We start from the raw sequence: 17,970 nt of genomic DNA on the forward strand, positions 1-17,970 counted from the left end.
GAGGAAAGGGGGGGATGAAGGCAGCGTGCGCGCCGCCGCGGTCCCGTCCCCCCCCCCCTCCTCCTCCTCCTCCCCCCTCCTCCCCTCCCACCGGCACCGTGCGCATCCCGCAGGTTTGGGGACGCAGAGATTTGGGGAGCTGGGGGCTCCCCAGCCCGGCTCTGCTGCCTCAGGTCACCCCAAGGGGCTCCCCAAAACCTTCCCGGGATGGGGGCAGGAAGGTGCAGGTGGGCGCACGGAGGAGGGTGAGCCAGCAGAGCAGTGGGGAGGGCACCCAGGATTTTGGGGGACAGAGGTGCCCGGTGGCCTCAGCACCACGCACACATTCAGGGCCCGATCCTGCCCGCTGAGCTTTCCCCTCCGCCTCCAGGCCGAGGCTCCCAAATCCTGCAGATGCCAGCAGCAGAAAAACGCCCGACTCTGCACAAACTTGAAGCACGGGGACCGGTGGATGTGGCACCGGTGGCCCCAGTGGGGCTGCAGGGTTCTGCTGGTGGCACTGCCCCAGGTGTGACCCGGAGCTGTCCCAGCGGGGACAACACCTCGCATCGTGCCCAGAGCCTCTGCAAGAGCCGGGGGAGCTCAGATGCTGGAGGAGGAGGACGGAGCTGGGCTGGAGGGGGGGGCCCGTGGGGAGCCACTGCCTGCTCTGGAGTCATCACTGCTTGGAGCACAAGGCACCCGCGAGGCTGAGGCTTCTTTGCTGACACGCAGCTGCCTTGTGCTAAGATCAACATTTTTGGAGAAGCCTCTGTTTTCCTCTCGCTGGCATTAATATTTCAGCGGCTCCCAGAACCCGTAAGCGGGGCCGCGCGGCGTTGACACGGGAGGGCAGGGATAAAAAAGACCCCGCTCCCCACCCCGAGGAATATTCTGTCTAGACGGCCTTACATAATCACATTTTGCCCTCCTCCAGGACGCTGCGCAGGGGATCTCAAAGCACTTCGCAAACTGCTAATTAAGCTCTGCAGCCCGGCTGCGAGGGAATTGCTCGGCCCTGCCGGGCTCCCTGGCCAAGAGCACTCTACACCAAAGCAGACACGCTCAGGAGCTCTCAGCCCCTGCTGGAGCAGCGGAATTGATGCCAGGATGGAAAAGTCCGATCAGGCAACCAGGAGCTGCCGGCAGAGGGGCTGGAGGCTGCTGCCTGCGAGCTCCGGGCTCCTGCAGCAGGGCTGGAGGCTCGCGGGGCCACCCCAGCTCCCCAGGAGGTGCAAATTAGGGGCAGAGACACCGAGGCCTCTCCAGCAGCTCTTTCGGGTCCTCAGGTGCTGGACCACCAGCTGGTGGCCCTGCAGCTCTTGGTTTTGCCCAGTTGGGCCAAAAGCCCCTTCCTTGGCACCGGAGCCAGGGCTGGGGGCCCAAGGAAGAGCCGCGCAGCACCTCCATCTCTCAGTATGAATCACTCTGGTTTTTAAGAACCCAAAACCTTTTCCCAAAGCTCGTTGCATGTTTTCGCCATGCCATCTGATTTGTACAACGTTGGGTGTTTTTTTTTTTTTTTTTCCCCTCCCTATAAATAATTACCAGCAGCCTAATGGATCTCAAACCTTGCATTACCTTGGCTGTCAGGAACTTGACAATTACGGCGTAGCCTTCCTCGCCGAGGAGCAGACAGGGCTGCAGCTCCTCCACGTTTTTTGCATCCCCGTTAACCCCTGCAGCCTCTTCCCACCTCCCACCATGGCACAAATACGCAGCTGGCCATATCCCCTCTTCCAGTATCGCTCCCCACCCGTTGTCTTCGCTGCCTTCCCTCTCCCCTGGGCAGCCTTTCACCCCACTCAGCCCAACACAATATTTTCTTTGCCCTCTTTCCCGTTTCTTGAGGTTTTCATAGGATATCTAAGACGCTTCCATGCAGGGATATTCTTAATTAACCTAATCTTCCATGCCCATTGTGGCCTGTCCCTGTTAAGGATCTGAGGCAGCACCTGAATTAGGGTTTAGGGGCTGCACCCCAGTAACTCATTTGTGTGCCCTCTCAGCTGTTTCGGAGCTGCAGAGGGAAATGAATTTATTATATTTAAATAATTCTTATTGCAGTGAGGTCTGAGGGCCTGGTAGGGTGGTTCAGCTCAGACATCTGGGCTCGTATCCCTTCAGAAACCTGGGTTCCCAGGACCTCCCCTATAACCCTGCACCCCTACAGAAGGAGGGGGGATTTGTACTGAAACACAGCTGCTGGGGGGTGGGGTGGGGGGGTTATTGGAACAAGTTTCCCACCCCCAAGGTGGGGTGGAAGCAGTTGTCCCAAGGCAGGAACCAGATCTATCAATTGCTGTTAGTGGTCCACGGGCCTGCTCCAGCCGAGATTTTGGGCACAGCTCTGACGGTCGCTCCTTCCCCCCCCCACCCCCATCGATGGGTTTTGCCAGCTGAATTCCTCACGCGAATGTTTTCCCTGGCGTTATCGTCGCAATCTGCTTTTATTTCCTACACAACCTTGCCCAGCCACATCTCACTCCCATCTCCTGCCCACGCAGCCGCAGCCTCGGCTGGCTCCAAACAAACCCTGGCTTATGGCAAATAAACTTCTCTTCCCAGAAAAAAACAAAACAAAACAAAACAAAAAAGATACAAACACGGCACAGAGAAAAAAAAGCAAGGCTTACGATCTGCACCCTAGCAAAGCTACCGAACCCCCCAGGGACACCTCGTTTCTCGAGTGCAGCTCGGCTTCTCCCTGGGATGTTGTTTGTTCCTCGTCGCCCTCAGGCTGCTTGGTTTGCTGCAGATCGTCCTGAAATTGAAGACAAACCTCTAAACAAAAAGGCAAGGTCGTCTCCGGCTGCGCCACACAAAAATGTTGTGGGACAGATTAGGAGGAGACGGCGCTTCCAACCCCTCCGACTCGCTGCGTTTACCCACAAAGTTTCTCCCCATCCCCTCGTGCTCATTTCCTTATGCAGCATTGGGCATCCAAAAGAGAAATTAGTCCGCAAAGAGAAGTTTTTGCAAGCCAGCACGGGCCTGAACAATGCAAGAGGCAGCTCCTTTTCTGGGCAGCGCTGTGCAAAGCCACCAACATCGGCCTGAGCTTACTGCTCCCAGATGTTCCTCTGATTCCAGCTTCTCTCCCCAGCTCGCCCTTTATGCTGGGAACAGGCACGTGTCCGAGCTCAAAGGGCTCCTTTCCTCGTGTTTATGGACTTGGGTAATCCCTGGGCAGCGAGGGGCTGCCACTGCCTGGGGACACTGCGGGGACACGGGGCAGGGGCGATGGAGGAGCTGGAGGCATCCTGGCCACGATGCTTTTCAAAGAATTTCCAAATTTCCACAGGGACTGGTGGGCAGAGGAGGGGATGGGGAACCCAGCACGGATCCCACAGCCCGACCCAGAGCCCTGGTCCTGGGAGAGCCCCATCCCAGCACCGCTTTCCAGGAACCCTCCCTGGCTCCTCGGCCACGGCACTGAGCTGTGCCAAGCTGCTCCCGCAGCTGCTGCGGCCGTTCAGCAGCTGTTAAGCCTATAATTGCTCATTGAGTCATAAATATATACATATATATTTTTTGGTGAGAGCAGCACTGTCAGGGAATTAAAATCTTCGCAAAAGCCCATAAAGATTTCATTAATGTTTCAAATCCAGATCAATGAATCTTCCCAGCCTGGAGAAAGGGGAGGCGATAGGGAGATGGGTCTGGAAGATGATCTTCCCTAGCCAGAACTGGTTAAAGACAACTTTGCCGGGCTGCAGGGTATCTGTCAAAGCTCCCGTGGTGTCCCCAGGGTGGCCCACGCTGGGTGACATCGTGGTGGGGACACAGGTGGGAGGGCAGGGGCTGCTCCAGCACCGCTTGGAAATGTGATGCCATTAAGATGGAGTGAGCGCGCCCGTGCCAGCAGCACCTTGGCTCTCCTTCCAGCACCGTGCCCATCAGCCCAATTAGCAAATTACCTGGCTCTTGTTAGAGGCAGTGATTGGAGTGGAAATCAGCCTGGAAATGGGGGCTCTGCCCTGCCCTGCCCTTCCCTTATCCCCTCCGTGGGAAGGGCACCGGCCCCCAGGCACAGACCTGCCCTTGGATTTGGGGGAAACCAAAGTCCTCAGGAGTCAAGGCTTTAATTCTGTACAAGTTGCTCTAAAAAATAATAACAACAATAATAATAAAAAAGGTTACGCATTTCCAGTTACAGGCCTTTGTACGTGAGCAATTACCTCGTTAACCAAATCTCAGTGCCCTGTGGCGAGGTGCTGCAGCAAGCACCCCAGGGTGCACGGGTTGGAGACCACCAAGGGCTGCACCAGCACCTTCCTGCTGCATTTAGGGACAGGGGGAGAGGGCTGGGACATCCCCGCCTGTGTCCTGAGCCCTGCCAACACCTTGCCTCTGTGGTGACCATCTCCCTCCTGCCACCGAGCTCTGGGGACAGCAGGACTTGGTTCAACTGTGAGCAAAAGAGGACGAGAAGCAAACCTTGGAGCCACCTCAGATGTTTCCAAAGCGCACGAGCAGAGCCAGCTCTCCCAGAATTAAACCAGGGCTACACTGGGGCCACGGGGGCTTTGTCCCATCTCTGTCCCAGGACCTGGCTCCTGGTTTTGCAGAGCAAGAGCACGCAGCAGGACCTGGCACAGAGGCTGCCCCACGGCAGGGATGCTCCAAGCCCCACAGCGGGGCCAGAAGCCAGGCAGGGGGCCCGGCACGTGCCCTCCTCTCCTCCAGCAGCAGCTGGAAGGAGCAGGGGGCACCCAATGGCTTCAAAACCAAGCACCGGGGCCAAGCGAGCCCCTCTCGTGTTTACAGGGTTGCCCAGGCACCGCTCGCTCCCGCGGCCGCCTCCGCTCCGTCCCGTGCGCCGGCTATTTTTGGTGCTGAGCCTTCTCTGCTGACAGTTTTATTAGCTTTGTGAAGCATCCAGGCAGGAGGAGAGCTGCTCCAAGCCTCTGCTTCACAGCGACACGGTAACAGGCTTGGCGAGGAAAGGCTCAAGGACCTCCGAGCGCAGCAGCGGGGAGCAGCTGGTGGAGCAATGGGCCAGCTGATTTCTAGAAATTAAGAATATTTGGGGCAATAGGGCCCCCCCAGCCCCTACCCAGAAGTCACGGTGCTGCTGGCAGCATTTGCACCACAGGAACCCACATCCAGACCTTGGTGGTTGCACCCCAGGACCCTCCATAAAAACCCTGGTGTTTGCACCCCAGGACCCCGCATCCAAACCCTGGTGTTTTCACCCCAGAACCTCAGCATCCATTCCTCATCCCCAGCTGCTCACCCAAGCATCCTGGTGCAAATGCCACATCCTGACGTCCTCTCCCAGCCACGGAGCTGCCCCCGAACCTGTGCCCGGCCAGGAAAGGCTCCGGCAGCTCAGCCCCAGCAGAGGGCTGTTAGCACGTGGCAGTTGTTCTTCCCTTCCCGCTGTAACTTTTAATTAAAAACTACAAAAGGCAAGATAACTAGTCCCTCTGCATAATTGCAGGGAGCAAGTTTTATTGTATAGAAAAGCGGGTTTAAATTTTTAATAGACTTATTTTTAAGTTGGAGCAACACTTTGAAGGGAGCTGTGAGCCCTGGTAACATTATCAAAGGCGAGGAGAGGAACAGAGAGGGGTTTATTACATGTTCCCAATAAAAACTGTTATTTTAGGGGAGTTTTGTGCTTCTTCCTAATGAGAGATGAATTGCAGCAGCTTCATTTGCTGTAGGAGGAAAATTAAACCCAAACTGATAAGAGGCCCAGCCTCTAGCTTCTGACTTACCTCCCAATTATAAACGAAAGCTCGCAGGCATTCCAGAGATGGGACTTGATGTCTACATTAATTATAAATAAATTATCTACACTTACTGTTTAAATGAAATTCCAGATAAAGCTTTATATTTAGAAGAGCGTCACCACATAAATATTTATGCCAGGACTCCGGGGCTGCTTGAGTGCGATGCGGGGAGCCCCAGCTGGGCAGGAGCAGGGCAGGACCCAGCCCCGCACCCACATTTGGGTTCAAACCCCCAAAATTTCCAGGCAGGAGGGCTGGGGAAGCAGGATATGCATCAGGGCTGGGACATCCAGGTGCTGGGAGCACCCACTGCATGCACATATTTTGGGACTGAAGATGTCAAAAGATTTCCCTGGCCAAGCACCAGGGGTAGGGAGAGCAAGGTTCACCCCCAAAAAAAGCCCCACAGGGCAGGAGGCAGCACCCACACCGTGGGGAGAGCAGCACCAGACCCCACAGGATTTGGCACCAGCACCGTGACCCTGGTGGCCTCATCCTGAGCATGGGCTTGGTGCCGGCAGCATCGGTGGCCCCACGCAGGTCTCTGGCTGGTGGGTCATCATGGATCTCCCAGGGACAGCCAGATGAACAAGGCAGGGGCAGATCCAGTGGGAAAATTACCTGGGTTTGATGCTGGGGGGCACAGCTGCCCCCCCAGTCCCTCCATGCCACCGGAGCAGCGTGCACCTGCCCCCTCCTGAAGGTTACTCCTGCCTCCAGGGCTCAGAGAACATCACCGAGGCCAGCTCTGCTCCAGCAATAGCAACAGCCACCTCCCTCCTGAATAAGCCTAGTTCTCATTTTCCCTGTCAGCAGCCCTCCCCCCAGGGACAGCAGCCTTTAAAGCAGGTCCCCGCAGGGTGGGGAGCCTCCAAACGGCCTCACCTGGCTGCGGGGGCTCAGCTGCACCCGGCTCTGCTGCCGGGGAGGTGCCAGGAGCCCCAGCTGGGGCTTGGCACTGCTGGTTTGTACTGGGGGAAACTGAGGCACGGAACTGCCCAGGGACAGCAGCAGAGCAGGGGATGCTACCCAGGTGTGGTTGTGGCCCCCATGTCTCTAAAGCGGTGCCAATGCGAGAGGCAACCTCAGCAATTTTCAGCCCCCCCCAGCTGTGGGGACAGGGCATTATCCATCCCGTAGCGTTTTTCCCAGCTTTGCCTCAGTCCTTACAGAAAGTTTCACAGCTCGCACGGGTTTGCCATTTAGCCTGGGCTTAATAGGAGATGTTTTTTTACGCTTTAATACAGCTGGAGTGGAGAAAAAAAAGAAAATAAAATAAAGAGAGAGAAATTTGACAGGTCCGTGGTGCAGAGAAACGGTAAAAGAGAAGTAAATAAAAGCTGATTGAAATGTCTCAGCCCTCCCCGTGTCCCCTGTTTGCTCTGGTTGCCAGCCCCACACGTGCCCGTAACAGCCCAAAAAGGGGGCACAGGGAGCCAGAACCCGCAGCTGGTGCCGGGTGCTGTGCTTGAACCCAAACAAGTGGCACATGGGGCTGTCAACCCTCCTGCATCACCCGTCACAGGATTCCTGGTCCCAACCTGACTGTGCTGGAGGGGACGTGGGGCTGTGATGCCGTGGGGCTGAGCATCACGAGCCAGGGCCAGGCAGCCCTGAACACAAGGGGCAGATTTGGGGTGCCCACGGGTGCCAGCCCGCAGCCACCACGGTGGGACATGGTGGCACGAAAGCAAGTCCTGAAGCTTTCCAATGCCTCTTTAGGACCAAAGAGCACCTCCTGCCCGCTGGGCTCAGCTCTCTGCAGCCTCACGAGTGACCTGGAAAAAATCTGTGTGAAAAAATCTGCTGCTACTGGTCCCGGCACCATGTGTCCCCGGGGACATCCCCGGCTGTGCTACTTCACCCAGCACATCGGGCATCGGTGACCACTCGTGCAGAGCATCCCGGCCACGACAGGGTACGGGGACCACGCAGAGCTCCCCGGCCACACCAGCGTGTCCCAGTCACACCAGTGTGTGCCCGCGTGGGCCGGCAGCGAGGTTTCGGCATCGCAGCGCCCAGGAGGTGCAGCGGGGTCACCTTGGGTATCACAGCGCTGCACAGCCCTCGCTCTGCAAGGGGAGCGGTATCTCATTTCTTCCTCAATTAGCTGCTGATTAGCAGTGTCCCAGGGCCCCTTTCCAGGCTCCGTTTAATGCGCCATTAATAATTAATTTCTCAGATAGCAGGAATGCAGCGCGGGGTTAGGGCTTTGTGACTAATAACTGCCGGAGCAGCCCTCGTCTCCAAGGGACGAATGAAGGGAACAAAAAATAAAGAGAAAGAATCAAAGGTAATATGTTTTGTGGCCTTTAATCAAACACGGCATAAAGACTTTGATTACTCAGGTGAAGAACACGGGGGCATGTGTGTGCTTGGTGGCCGCAGGCGGCTCGGCTCCCACGCCTCGCTGACACCGCCGCGGTCACCAGCATCATCCTGCCCCCGTCCCTGTCCCCATCCTCGTCCCTACACCTTCCCCTGGGGCAGGGAGAGAAATGGGGGCACCCGGAGGAAAAGCTCAGTGGCTGCCAAAGCAAAGCAGGAGCAGGGATGCGCTGTGCCACCTCTGGGTGCTGCGCGATTTGGGGTCCTGCAGCCGGGATGGGTGCCCCACCTGGGAAAAATCCTCGAGGTTGTGCTGGCTCAAGCAGATGCAAAACACATCAGAGGGGTCCATGTGTGACACCGGGGGGGCCCAGCAGAGCTGCCCCCATGGGTGCGAGGAGCAAGGAACGTGCTGGAGCAGGGACAGCTGCTGAGCAGATGCGCAGGGGTGGCCCCAGCAGAGCCAGCCCCGCTCTCAGCACCTCCCGGCTGCCAGGGATCCCCCTGATTTACAGCAGGAACCTGGGGCTTACAGGGACCCGGGTTCTGCTGGGCTGGGGGGGAGCTGAGGGTGGGCCCTGGGAAGCAGAAGCTAAAGAAAAGCATTTATTTATTTTTTTTTTTTTTTTTGCTTTTTCCTGCAAACTATAAGCAAGGAATGTGGAAACTCACCCCCTCCCCACAGCCACCCAGCTCCCAGAGCAAGAAACCAAATTCAACAGAACGAGAGAGAGAAAAGGAGGATCTGGGGTCAACATTTAATTACGTAAAGCTGATTTACATCAGCTGATGACGAGGATCAGTACACCAAATATTCCTGTTGCATCCCCATTCCTTTTTCCGGATGGATCCCAGGCTGGTTTGCTGGTCCCTGAGCTGAGTGCACTCCCTGGGGGCTTTTGCAGGGTTTTGCTCAGCACCGGGGGTCCACCAGGACTGGGCTCTGCTGGCCGGGCAGCTCCAGGCTCCTGGGACGGGGCTGTCCCTGCTGTCAGCACGGATCCGACCCCAAAAAGGGGACGGGGAGAGGGGGGAAAAACCAGCGTCAGCCTTGCCGTACAGTGAGAACGAGCGCATCTTGTTGACAGCTGCACATTAAGCGTGACGGGTTCCTGACAGATCCAATTATAAAGCCCGGTCTCAGCAGAATCACAGCCCCGATATTTGGTGCATGAAATTTCGTTTGGGAATCTTTCAATATTTCAGCTTCACGACCCTGGTCCTCTCCCGAGCCCCGGGCCGTGCAGACTCTGGCAGTTGTCCCTGGATTTCACCCCCACCCCGTGCTGCTGCATCCCCTCCGTTCCCAGTCTGCTGATGCCCAAACCAAACGAGAGGAGTCACAGCACAGCCGGGTACGTACGAGCAGGGACCTGGCTGCCCTGGAAATATTTTTTCCATGAAGGCAACCGAGGAGATTTAGGCCAAAAGGGACGCGGGGCTCTGAAGCAGGCTGGAGCCCCGGTGGTGCTGTGGTCCCAGGAGCCGTCAGGTCTGTGCTGAGCGCAGGGCTGGAGCTGCACCGGTTCTTTTTATCAAACACATGCCCCGGACGAGAGGGTTTTTGTTATTATTGTTATTTAAATAGCAGCTGAGAGGGCAGCGCCGTGCCCCGGTGCTGGCCGTGGATGCTGCGATCGCAGGTGGGGAGGAAACTTGGGATAAAAGCTGCCAAGTTTGCAGCGTCAAGATCCGAGCTGCGTCATTTTCCCCTGGCTCTGAGATCTGGGAGCTGCTGGGAAGACAGATTTTTCTCCTGCACCTGCAAAGCTGTTTCATCCTCTGCTGCCCACAGCTGAGCCCGGGCATGCAGGAACAGCAGGGAGAAAATCACTGGTGCTCACTCGGCCGCATCCCTCACGGAGCTGGGAGCCTCCCCTCGCCAGCCTCAGCTCTCGTGGCCTCCTTGGGGAGCCTCTGACTTGCCCGGGGGACCAGGAGCAGGCCCCGTGTCCCCACAGCACCTTGGGCGCACGTCCCCTGTGCCACCGGCACTGCTGGCACCACCCGTCCCCATGCCAGGGAGTTTCTGTAGGGTGAGCAGAAAGAAACCCGCAGCGGTTGTATTTCCTGCATCCCCGCTTGGGGCAGCAGGGAAATTGTTTGATGCTAATCCCCTTGTTTAATCCAGCAGCAACCTGACATGAGAACAGTCACGATTAATTCCCGGCGGGGAATCGTCAGAGGTGCAGCAGGCGGTCGCGGAGCGAGACGAGGAGGCTCCCGCACGCGCTGGGAGAGGAGAGGGGAGAGAAGAGCAGCATGAGGAGAAGGGGGTTGGTTTTGGGGATCGAGTTGCTCCACCATGAGCAGTTTTCACCAGGCTGGAATTCCCCTTGTTACGGAAAGGGACGCTTCAGCTGTCCCAGGAAAGGTCACCTCTGCGCGCCCAGGCTCCAGCCGAGACACCATGAGGTTAAGATGTGCCCGGGAAGCAAATTCAGCCCCTTTGCCCTCTGCTGCCACCAGACCGCTCCTGCTGCTGCCCAAGACCTCATCCACTCTGGGTGGGATGCAGCAGCCCCCTCCCGGTCACATCCCCAGCCCCGAGCATCACCTGCAGAGGGGCACCCAGGGCTGCTGCAGCTGCAGCCACTCTGCACCCTCCCTGCTGGAGACCTGCCCCTAATTCTGCGTTTCAATTTGCCTGACTTTATCTTCAAGCCCTCGGTTCTTATTATTCCTCTCTCTGCAAAGTTAAAGAGTCCTTTAATACCTGGCACTTTTCTCCCTGGGAAGGTGTTCGCGCCCTGTAATCAAGTCACATCTCAGGCTACTTTTCGGTAAGCTAAACAGATTGAGCTCTAAGGCTCCGTTAAATACCCAGCCTCGGGAAGGGCCAATCTGAGAAGCTTCCAGGCAGAGTGGAGCAGAGATTTTTTTTTTTTTTTCCAGCTGGCGCATTGAAAGGTGAATTGCTGCCTTCTGATGTACTGACGATAAATGAAATGGGCTGTATAAAAATAAATCATTGTGCTGCCCTGGCTCTGGGGAGGTCGGTGAGCGCACGGCTGCAGGAGGCACGGGGATGCTGGCACAAGAGGAACCGGGTGCTCCTGGGGCTGGGAGCACAGCCCATGCCCGGCCCTCACCTGCAGGAAGCTCACCTGTAAAGGAGAGGGTAAAAAAAAACCTTTTTGGCGCTTTTAACAGCAGAAGTTGCTGCAGCAGCTGTTTGCTCCGGGTCTAATGGTGCCTGACTCCGCTTACAGGCAGGGAGTTATGACGGCCGGGAACGTAAGTGCATCGGGGAGCTGAGATAAGCAAAGATGCTCCGAGCCACAGGCTTAAATCCAGAGGTTATTGGCGGGGGACGTGTTGGCACACAAGGACTGGCCCAGCAGCCCTCGCTAATGCCTGGTTATCGACAAGGCAATTGGAGTGATGAAGTGGGGCTCTCGACTTGTTTTAATCACAGGACAAGCTGGCCTGGGGCTGCGCGAGGAGGTGGGAGCAGAGGGTCCTGCGGGCTGGGGGGGACAAGTGGCATGAAGCGCAGACACACAGGGGGCTGGCTGGGGCTGGGGACGCGCTCGGGCAGCCCCATGGCACGTGGATGTGGTCAGAGAGGGACTTCCAGCCTCTCCATGTCCCCAGCTCTCTGAGGCCAGTGCAGCAGCACGCTCCAGACCCGATCGATGCGGGAGTGACCCCAGGTGCTGATCAGAGGGGAGAAGCCAGCGCCTCCTCCCCAAGATGAGGATGCAGGGACGGAGACGCAGCCCCCGAGGTGGCATTACCAGGGCATCCGGGAGGGCTGGGCACGGGGCAGAGCTGCCGAGGGAGAAACCTGCAGAAATCAGCTCTGAAGGACGCCAGCTCTGAAGGACACCAGCCAAGGTCACAGCAGCAGGCGCTGCGGCTCGGCTGCTCCCTGCCACCGGGCACAAGGTGCCTGAGCTCCCAGGAGGGAGAAGCCAAAGGGGGCTGGTGTTAAACAGGGCTGGGAGGAGAGGGCAAAAGCTGGGTGCAGGCCCACGAGATAGCCATAAAACCCACGGAGCCCCACACAGCAATGCTCTCCTTGCCCTGTATCCCACGGGGTCAGGTGCGCCCCTAAAGATGGGCAGGTTTGGATCAGCGTTGCAGGAGGTTTGGGGGCAGCAAAGGGGGTAAGGGGACAGCCGGAGCCATCCAGGCTGGAGGGAGGGCGTAGTGCCCGGTGCTGCAGGCCCCCAGCGGGTTAATTCCCAGCCTGCATTCTCCAAACCCAAACCAGGGCAATTTGAGCTTCGCCAAATGATCCGGGGGCCCCACAGGAGGGCTCTTGCTTGGGGAGAGGTAGGAGAGGCCATGGCGGCCCGCGGAGAGCTGCAAATAACTCAAACGGCCTCATTACCTACTTTCTGATGAGCAGGAGTTGGCTTGCGTGCTCCCCCCAGGGCTACCTCCACCTGGAACTGGGCTGTGCCCCCGCGCGGGGGGTGCTCCCCATTTGCTCGTCCTCCCCACTCGGGACCCTGGAGGCGCACGGCGAGGTCCACGCGTGGCAACCCCGTTCCGTGTCCCCACGACCCCTGAGCCCCAGCATCGCCCCCCCCCGGGGCCGAGCACCGGCACCGGGCTCTGGCTTCCCTCTAGCGACCGGCGGGGGGAGAGCAGGGACGGGAGCCCCTGGCCAGGACCAGGATGAGCCAGGCACCCCCTCCTTGTGCTGGGTGCCCCATTTCAACCCCCTCCTTGTGCTGGGTGCCCCATTTCAGCCCTCCACCTTTTTTTTTTTTTAATTTCTGCACAAGGGGAGATCCCCCTGCGGCTCCAGGATGTGTTTCTGCGGGGCTGAGCCGTGCCGGAGGGGTTGCAGCTCGCCCTGCTCTGCTCCCCCCGGGGTGGGCGACGTGCTGGGGGCTGCTCGGAGGGGGGCGGCTGCTGCAGCCCCATGCAAACAAACTGCTCCCCAAGCAGGGGGGCTGCTGGTGGGGACCCTGGCAGCTGGGTGATGCTGTGGTCCAGCTCCCCACAATATCCCAGAGCCGTCCCATGGAGTTCTGCCGAGGGCAGGAGGCGCAAAGAGGCGCAGTCCCCAGCCAGGGCTACCCGCATCCAACCCACCTGCACGCAGCGAGTTTGCGCAATGAATGAGAGCGCACAGCGTCACCTTCGTGCCCAGCACGAACACACGTTTTTAATGCAGGCTGGTCGAGTTCAGAAAGCAGAGAAATGCTGGGCTGCATCTCAACCCCGTGGCAGAAGCCTGGGTCCCTAAGCAGGGTCCTGCACCGGCTGCGGGGACAGGAGCGGCTGGCTGGCGGGCACCAAGGGCTCGGGAGCTTTTCCATCCCCGTGCTTTGTCCCTCATCACCACCCTGCAGCCGCTCCCCTGGGATCATGCCCTGAGATGGGTGCAGCGAAGCCTTCTCCCCCCGCAGCTACGAGCTCTAGGAAGGGTCGTGCTGCAGCAGCTCAGGCTGGAAAGGGAAAAAGGAGCAAGCGCAGCTGCCCGTCTGCCTGGACCCAGGGAGATTGCCCCATGGCGAGGGGGGTAGGAAGGGTCCCTGTGGTCTGGGAGTAGTCCTGGGCGAGCTGGCTCTAGAAGGACTCGTCCTCCTGGGTGCTGGAGCAGTACTCTACGTAGTCAAACTCCTTGACGGGGAACGTCACGCTGCTCCACTTCTTGTACCTCCTCTTCTCAGCCGGGGTCTCCACCACAAAGTTTTTGATGCAGAGGATGGGCAGCTTGACGTGCTGGTAGATCATCTCCATTCCCCACTCCTGCGTGGACAGGGAGGGGACGGTCAGCACCGCGTGGTGCAGCAGCCCAGGCTGCAGGGCTGGGTGCTGGAGGCAGCTCCCTCCTCCCAGGGCACGTCCCAGGGCACCGCTACCCACACCCATGCGCCCATGCCCCATACACGTGCCACAAACAGGCACGTGCTGAAGGGAAAGGCAGCCCCAATTCCTTGGCTAGGAGCTGATGCATGAGGCAAATGGCACAGCCTAGGGGCGAGCAGGGGGGGATTTCTGTGGCCCTGCTCACCTGCCTGCACCCGCTGCACATGACGCGGCACCCGGGCTCCCAGTCCTTGAACGTCCGCGGGAAGCTTATTTTCCCCAGCGAGACCGTGTAGTAGCGCCTGCAAGGTAAAGGGACAAAAAACACCTTGAGGAGGATGGTCCAGGGGACAAAATGCCATCAGCACTTCTGCTCGCATGGTCACGCAGCCCCACGGAGCCCCTGTGACCTCTCCGGAGCAACGTCCCCAGGCTGCTGCCACCCCTGCCCGTCCTGCGCAGAGAGCGCGGTGGCTCATGTGGGTGACAGCTGAGAGCTGGCCTCTGCCCGCTGGCTCTGACCTGAAATTGGGGTTGATGTTCACGTGGTGCATGCCCTCCACGGTGCGGATGTCGCTGCCGCAGCACACGGCCACATTGCAGTTGACGCAGTAGAAGTAAACGTCGTCCGGGTCGTGCAGTTGCCGCCTCTCGCTGATCTTGGCTTCTTTCACTTGCCAGCTGATGACGGCGTTTCGCTGCAGCTCCGCGATCTGCAAAGAGGGCAGGGGAGGCGAGACAAGGGGGAGGATGGGGTCAGCACGGGGTAACAGGCAGGGGCAGACCGCAGAGGCAGCAGGAGACATGGTCACGGAAGGATGCGCTGTCCTGGAGAGCGTGAGCAGCACGGCAGGACAGACCCGCACACGCTGCCCCATGCAGCTCGTGCCACCCCTTCCCAGAAGCTGGTGCCGCCCCATGGGGAGAGCAGGCAGCCAAAACCAGGGCGCAGAGAGGGCTGTGCCCAGCAGCAGGCAGGGGAAGGAGCTGTTTGTCCCTCTGCTGCGCTCACCTTCAGGCGGTACTCGCGCTCGGGCATGGCCTGCACCGCCTTGATGGCTTTCTCCATGAGCTCCACCAGGTTCTCGTTGAGCTGCTCCCGGGAGACCTCCCTGCTGTTGGCTTTGGCCACCACAGAGTAAACGCTGTTCTCGGCACGGGCACGGCCCCGGGCCTGTAGCAGAAGGGACAAACACTGCAGTCAGTGTTTGCGCTCATGCTGCAGGTCCCGCAGGGCACGGCACGCTCCTCCCGTGCCTCTGCACCTCTGCAAGGCTCTGCCCGGGGTCAGGCTCATCCCCAGGGAGCTGCCAGCGGATGTACAGGGTGTAATAGGGTCCCCACATGCCCCCCGGGTGGCTTTGGGGTATCCCAGCAGGGAGCAGGCAGGGTGGCTGGAGGGAGCCTGGGCGCTACCTGCACCATAGCGATCTCGTTGGTCATCAGCCCGTAGCGCACCACGATGTTGCACTTGGGGATGTCCAGGCCCTCCTCGGCCACGCTGGTGGAGAAGAGCAGGTTGAGGTCTCCATTGCGGAACTGCCTGATCACGTCCTGCTGCTCGTTCTGCGGGGACAAAGGGGGAAATGCTCCTGGAGCAGGGGCCGTGAGCCGGTTCTGAGCCCCCTGTGGCACCCCCAAAATGAGCCGGACCCCATCCAGCACCTTCCTATCCTCAGGGCTGCAGCAAGGCTCCCACCCCAGAGCAGTAGCACGGTGGGTTTGGGCACATCCCAATCCCCTCACCTGCGTCATGTGCCTGGTCTGGTTGCTGTAGCCGGCCCCGGTGAGGACAGCCGCCCTGATGTGCTGCCCGCTCAGCGTGGCCGCATCCTGCAGCCAGCTGAACAGGCTGTGGGCGCTCTGCCGGGTCTTGGTGAAGACGATGCCCCGAGAAGAGCCCTGGGGCTGGAAGTTCTCCCGCAGGATCTCCTCCAGCTTGCTCAGCCGAGGGTTCTCGTAGCGCTGGCACCCAGCGAGCGCCAGCAGGCTCGCCCTATTCTCTGCGCATGCAAACGGGGTGTGAGGGGTGCTCCGTGCCCCCCAAACCAGCCCGCGCCCACCCTGCTGCACCCCCCCGGGGGCCCTTCTTCTTATACCCTCAAAGGTGGTGGCCAGGAAGCGCTCGGTGGGGTCCTTCATGTCCCTCTCCATGGCGTAGAATTGCTGCAGGTGCTGGAAGGCGTCGACCATGCGCACCGCGTCGTTGATCAGCAAGGCGTCGTTGTACTTGCGCAGGTGCAGCGCGCACGCCCGCGTCTTGCGGCAAAACCTCTCGGCCGCTGGTGAGGGAACGGGGACCAGGGTGGTGACACCCGGCCCCCGCCAGCCCCGTGCCCCCCTGGCGCTCCCCCTGCCGCCGCCTCCTCACCTCTCTTCTCCAGCTCCACCACCTGCTGCTCGTAGGTCTGCGTGCCGAAGTCCTGCGGCAGCCCCGCATTCCCCATGTGCTGCTGGATCTGGGCCATGATCTTCTTCAGCCGCTGGCCGAAGGGGTCCTGGGAGTGGAGAGGGGCTCAGGGGGCTGGGGGCATTGCTCTGGGGGTGCAGCCGGGAGGGTTGGGGTTAGGGGTGGTTCGCGTGGCAGGACCAGGATGGTGATGGGATCCCCTGCACTAGTTTGCTGATTCCTTCAATCAGCCCGAGTTGGGTGGAGAGGGGGACTCCAGGAGCCCCCCAGGCATCCAAGGAGGACCCCCCCCCCCCAGCTCAGCAGGGCCTGGGGGCAATGCTGTGGGCTCAACCTGCCGCCCTCACCCATGCTCTCTCCTGGCACAGGTCGTACTGCTTCCTGGGCTGGGGCACTTGTCTCTGCAGGTTCTGCATGTGCTCCTGCGCCGACGTGATCACCTCGGTGTCCAGGTTGGCACAAATCTAAAAGGGGAGAGCCCCAAAACCCAACCCTGAGCCCCAGCAGCCCAGCACGGCGCCGGGTGCTCGCTGGCACCCAGCACCACCACCACGCACCCCTCTGAACCCCACCAAACCCCACCGAACCCCAGGCTGGGGGCGCAGCGCCCACCTGCAGGATGTGCTCCACGGCCCCCTCGAAGGACGTTTTCCCCCCGGTGCCAGGGGACGCCGTCAGGCCCAGGATCTGCGGCAGGTCCTGCTGCCCGCTGAGCTTGCGCTGGAGGTAATTCAGCATGATCTTGTTGTAGACGGCCTCCTTGTGCGTGTGGTGGCACTCGTCAATCACCAACAGGGAGAAATCTGCACCGGGGAGAGGGAGGAGAGCGGGGTGAGCAGCGCAGGACGTGCCGGGGGGGGGGTCCCAGTAGTGTGGAGGTCCCAGCCATGGTGAGATGTCCCAGCCAGGGGAGTGTCCCAGCCTTGGGGGGGTCCCAGCCATGGGGGTCCCGTGCCCACCCGTCAGCTCCACGCGCGTGTCCTCCTCCCGGCTCAGCAGGGCGTTGTGCAGGATCTGGGCCGTGCAGATAACGACGTCGCTGCGCTTCACCACCTGGCTGAAGAAGCACTTGTGGCTGCTGTCCCCGCTGATGGCCGTCACCCTGAAGGTGCCCTGCAGGACGTGGAACTCCTCCTTGGCGTGCTGCTCCACCAGGTGCACCTACACACACCCCGACCCCGTCAGCTCCAAGCCGGGACCACCGGTGCTTTACCCTCCCACCCCGTTATCTCCAAGGGTGGTGGGGACAGGGACCCTGTGGCCACCTTGTTGACCAGCACGGCCACCCTGCCATCCCGGCGGCTCTCCAGGTGCTTCCAGCAGACGTGGACGGCGGCACGGGTCTTGCCAGCCCCCGTGGGCAGCCAGATGATGCTGTTGCGGCCACGCAAGGCTGGGGCCACGGCTTCGTGCTGGTACCCGCGCAGCTCCATGGGTGACACCGGTAGGAAATGAAACCTCTAGGGAGATGCCTCTTGGTCGCGATGTCGGGCTGGGACGCACGGCTGAGTGGGTTTGGGGTGAAGGGAGCCGAGCCAAACCAAGTTTTGCTGCGCCAAGCTGCCGGCTCGCCCCGATTCCCAATCCCCGTCCCCGCCCCAATCGGGAACAGAAACCGAAAGCAGGAGGAGCTGCTGCAGACGCAGCTTTTCCCTGCTCCCAGCCACGCCTCCCAGTTCAGCCCAGTGCACCCCCACCCATCTATCTCCACCCCCCCAGTTCAAACCAGTGCCCCCCCAG

General features: G+C 59.9%; 1 protein-coding gene across 1 annotated transcript; it reads right to left on the reverse strand.

Annotated features, from left to right (window-relative positions):
• Positions 1 to 13,142: 13,142 nt before the first annotated feature.
• DHX58 (DExH-box helicase 58) lies at positions 13,143 to 17,812 on the reverse strand. Its single transcript, XM_038168878.2, has 12 exons — positions 17,496 to 17,812; positions 17,190 to 17,391; positions 16,843 to 17,033; positions 16,578 to 16,694; positions 16,192 to 16,318; positions 15,920 to 16,102; positions 15,567 to 15,823; positions 15,237 to 15,386; positions 14,833 to 14,994; positions 14,343 to 14,533; positions 14,026 to 14,122; positions 13,143 to 13,760 (listed from the first exon to the last, which is right to left on the reverse strand). Exons 1-12 carry the CDS (start codon positions 17,661 to 17,663, stop codon positions 13,578 to 13,580), a joined length of 2,028 nt encoding a protein of 675 aa, XP_038024806.1. The 5' UTR covers positions 17,664 to 17,812; the 3' UTR covers positions 13,143 to 13,577.
• Positions 17,813 to 17,970: the final 158 nt, after the last annotated feature.

This window comes from Anas platyrhynchos, chromosome 28 (genome assembly GCF_047663525.1).
Source record: "Anas platyrhynchos isolate ZD024472 breed Pekin duck chromosome 28, IASCAAS_PekinDuck_T2T, whole genome shotgun sequence".
In the NCBI taxonomy this organism is placed as follows: Eukaryota; Metazoa; Chordata; class Aves; order Anseriformes; family Anatidae; genus Anas; species Anas platyrhynchos.

Coding starts and splice junctions, on each gene's coding strand:
- DHX58 (XM_038168878.2), bottom strand. CDS start 17,663: ATGGAGCTGCGCGGGTACCAGCACGAAGCCGTGGCCCCAGCCTTGCGT. Junction 16,103..16,191: donor GGTGGAGCTGGAGAAGAGAG/GTGAGGAGGCGG, acceptor TTCCCTCACCAG/CGGCCGAGAGGTTTTGCCGC. Junction 14,534..14,832: donor AGCGCGAGTACCGCCTGAAG/GTGAGCGCAGCA, acceptor CCCTCTTTGCAG/ATCGCGGAGCTGCAGCGAAA.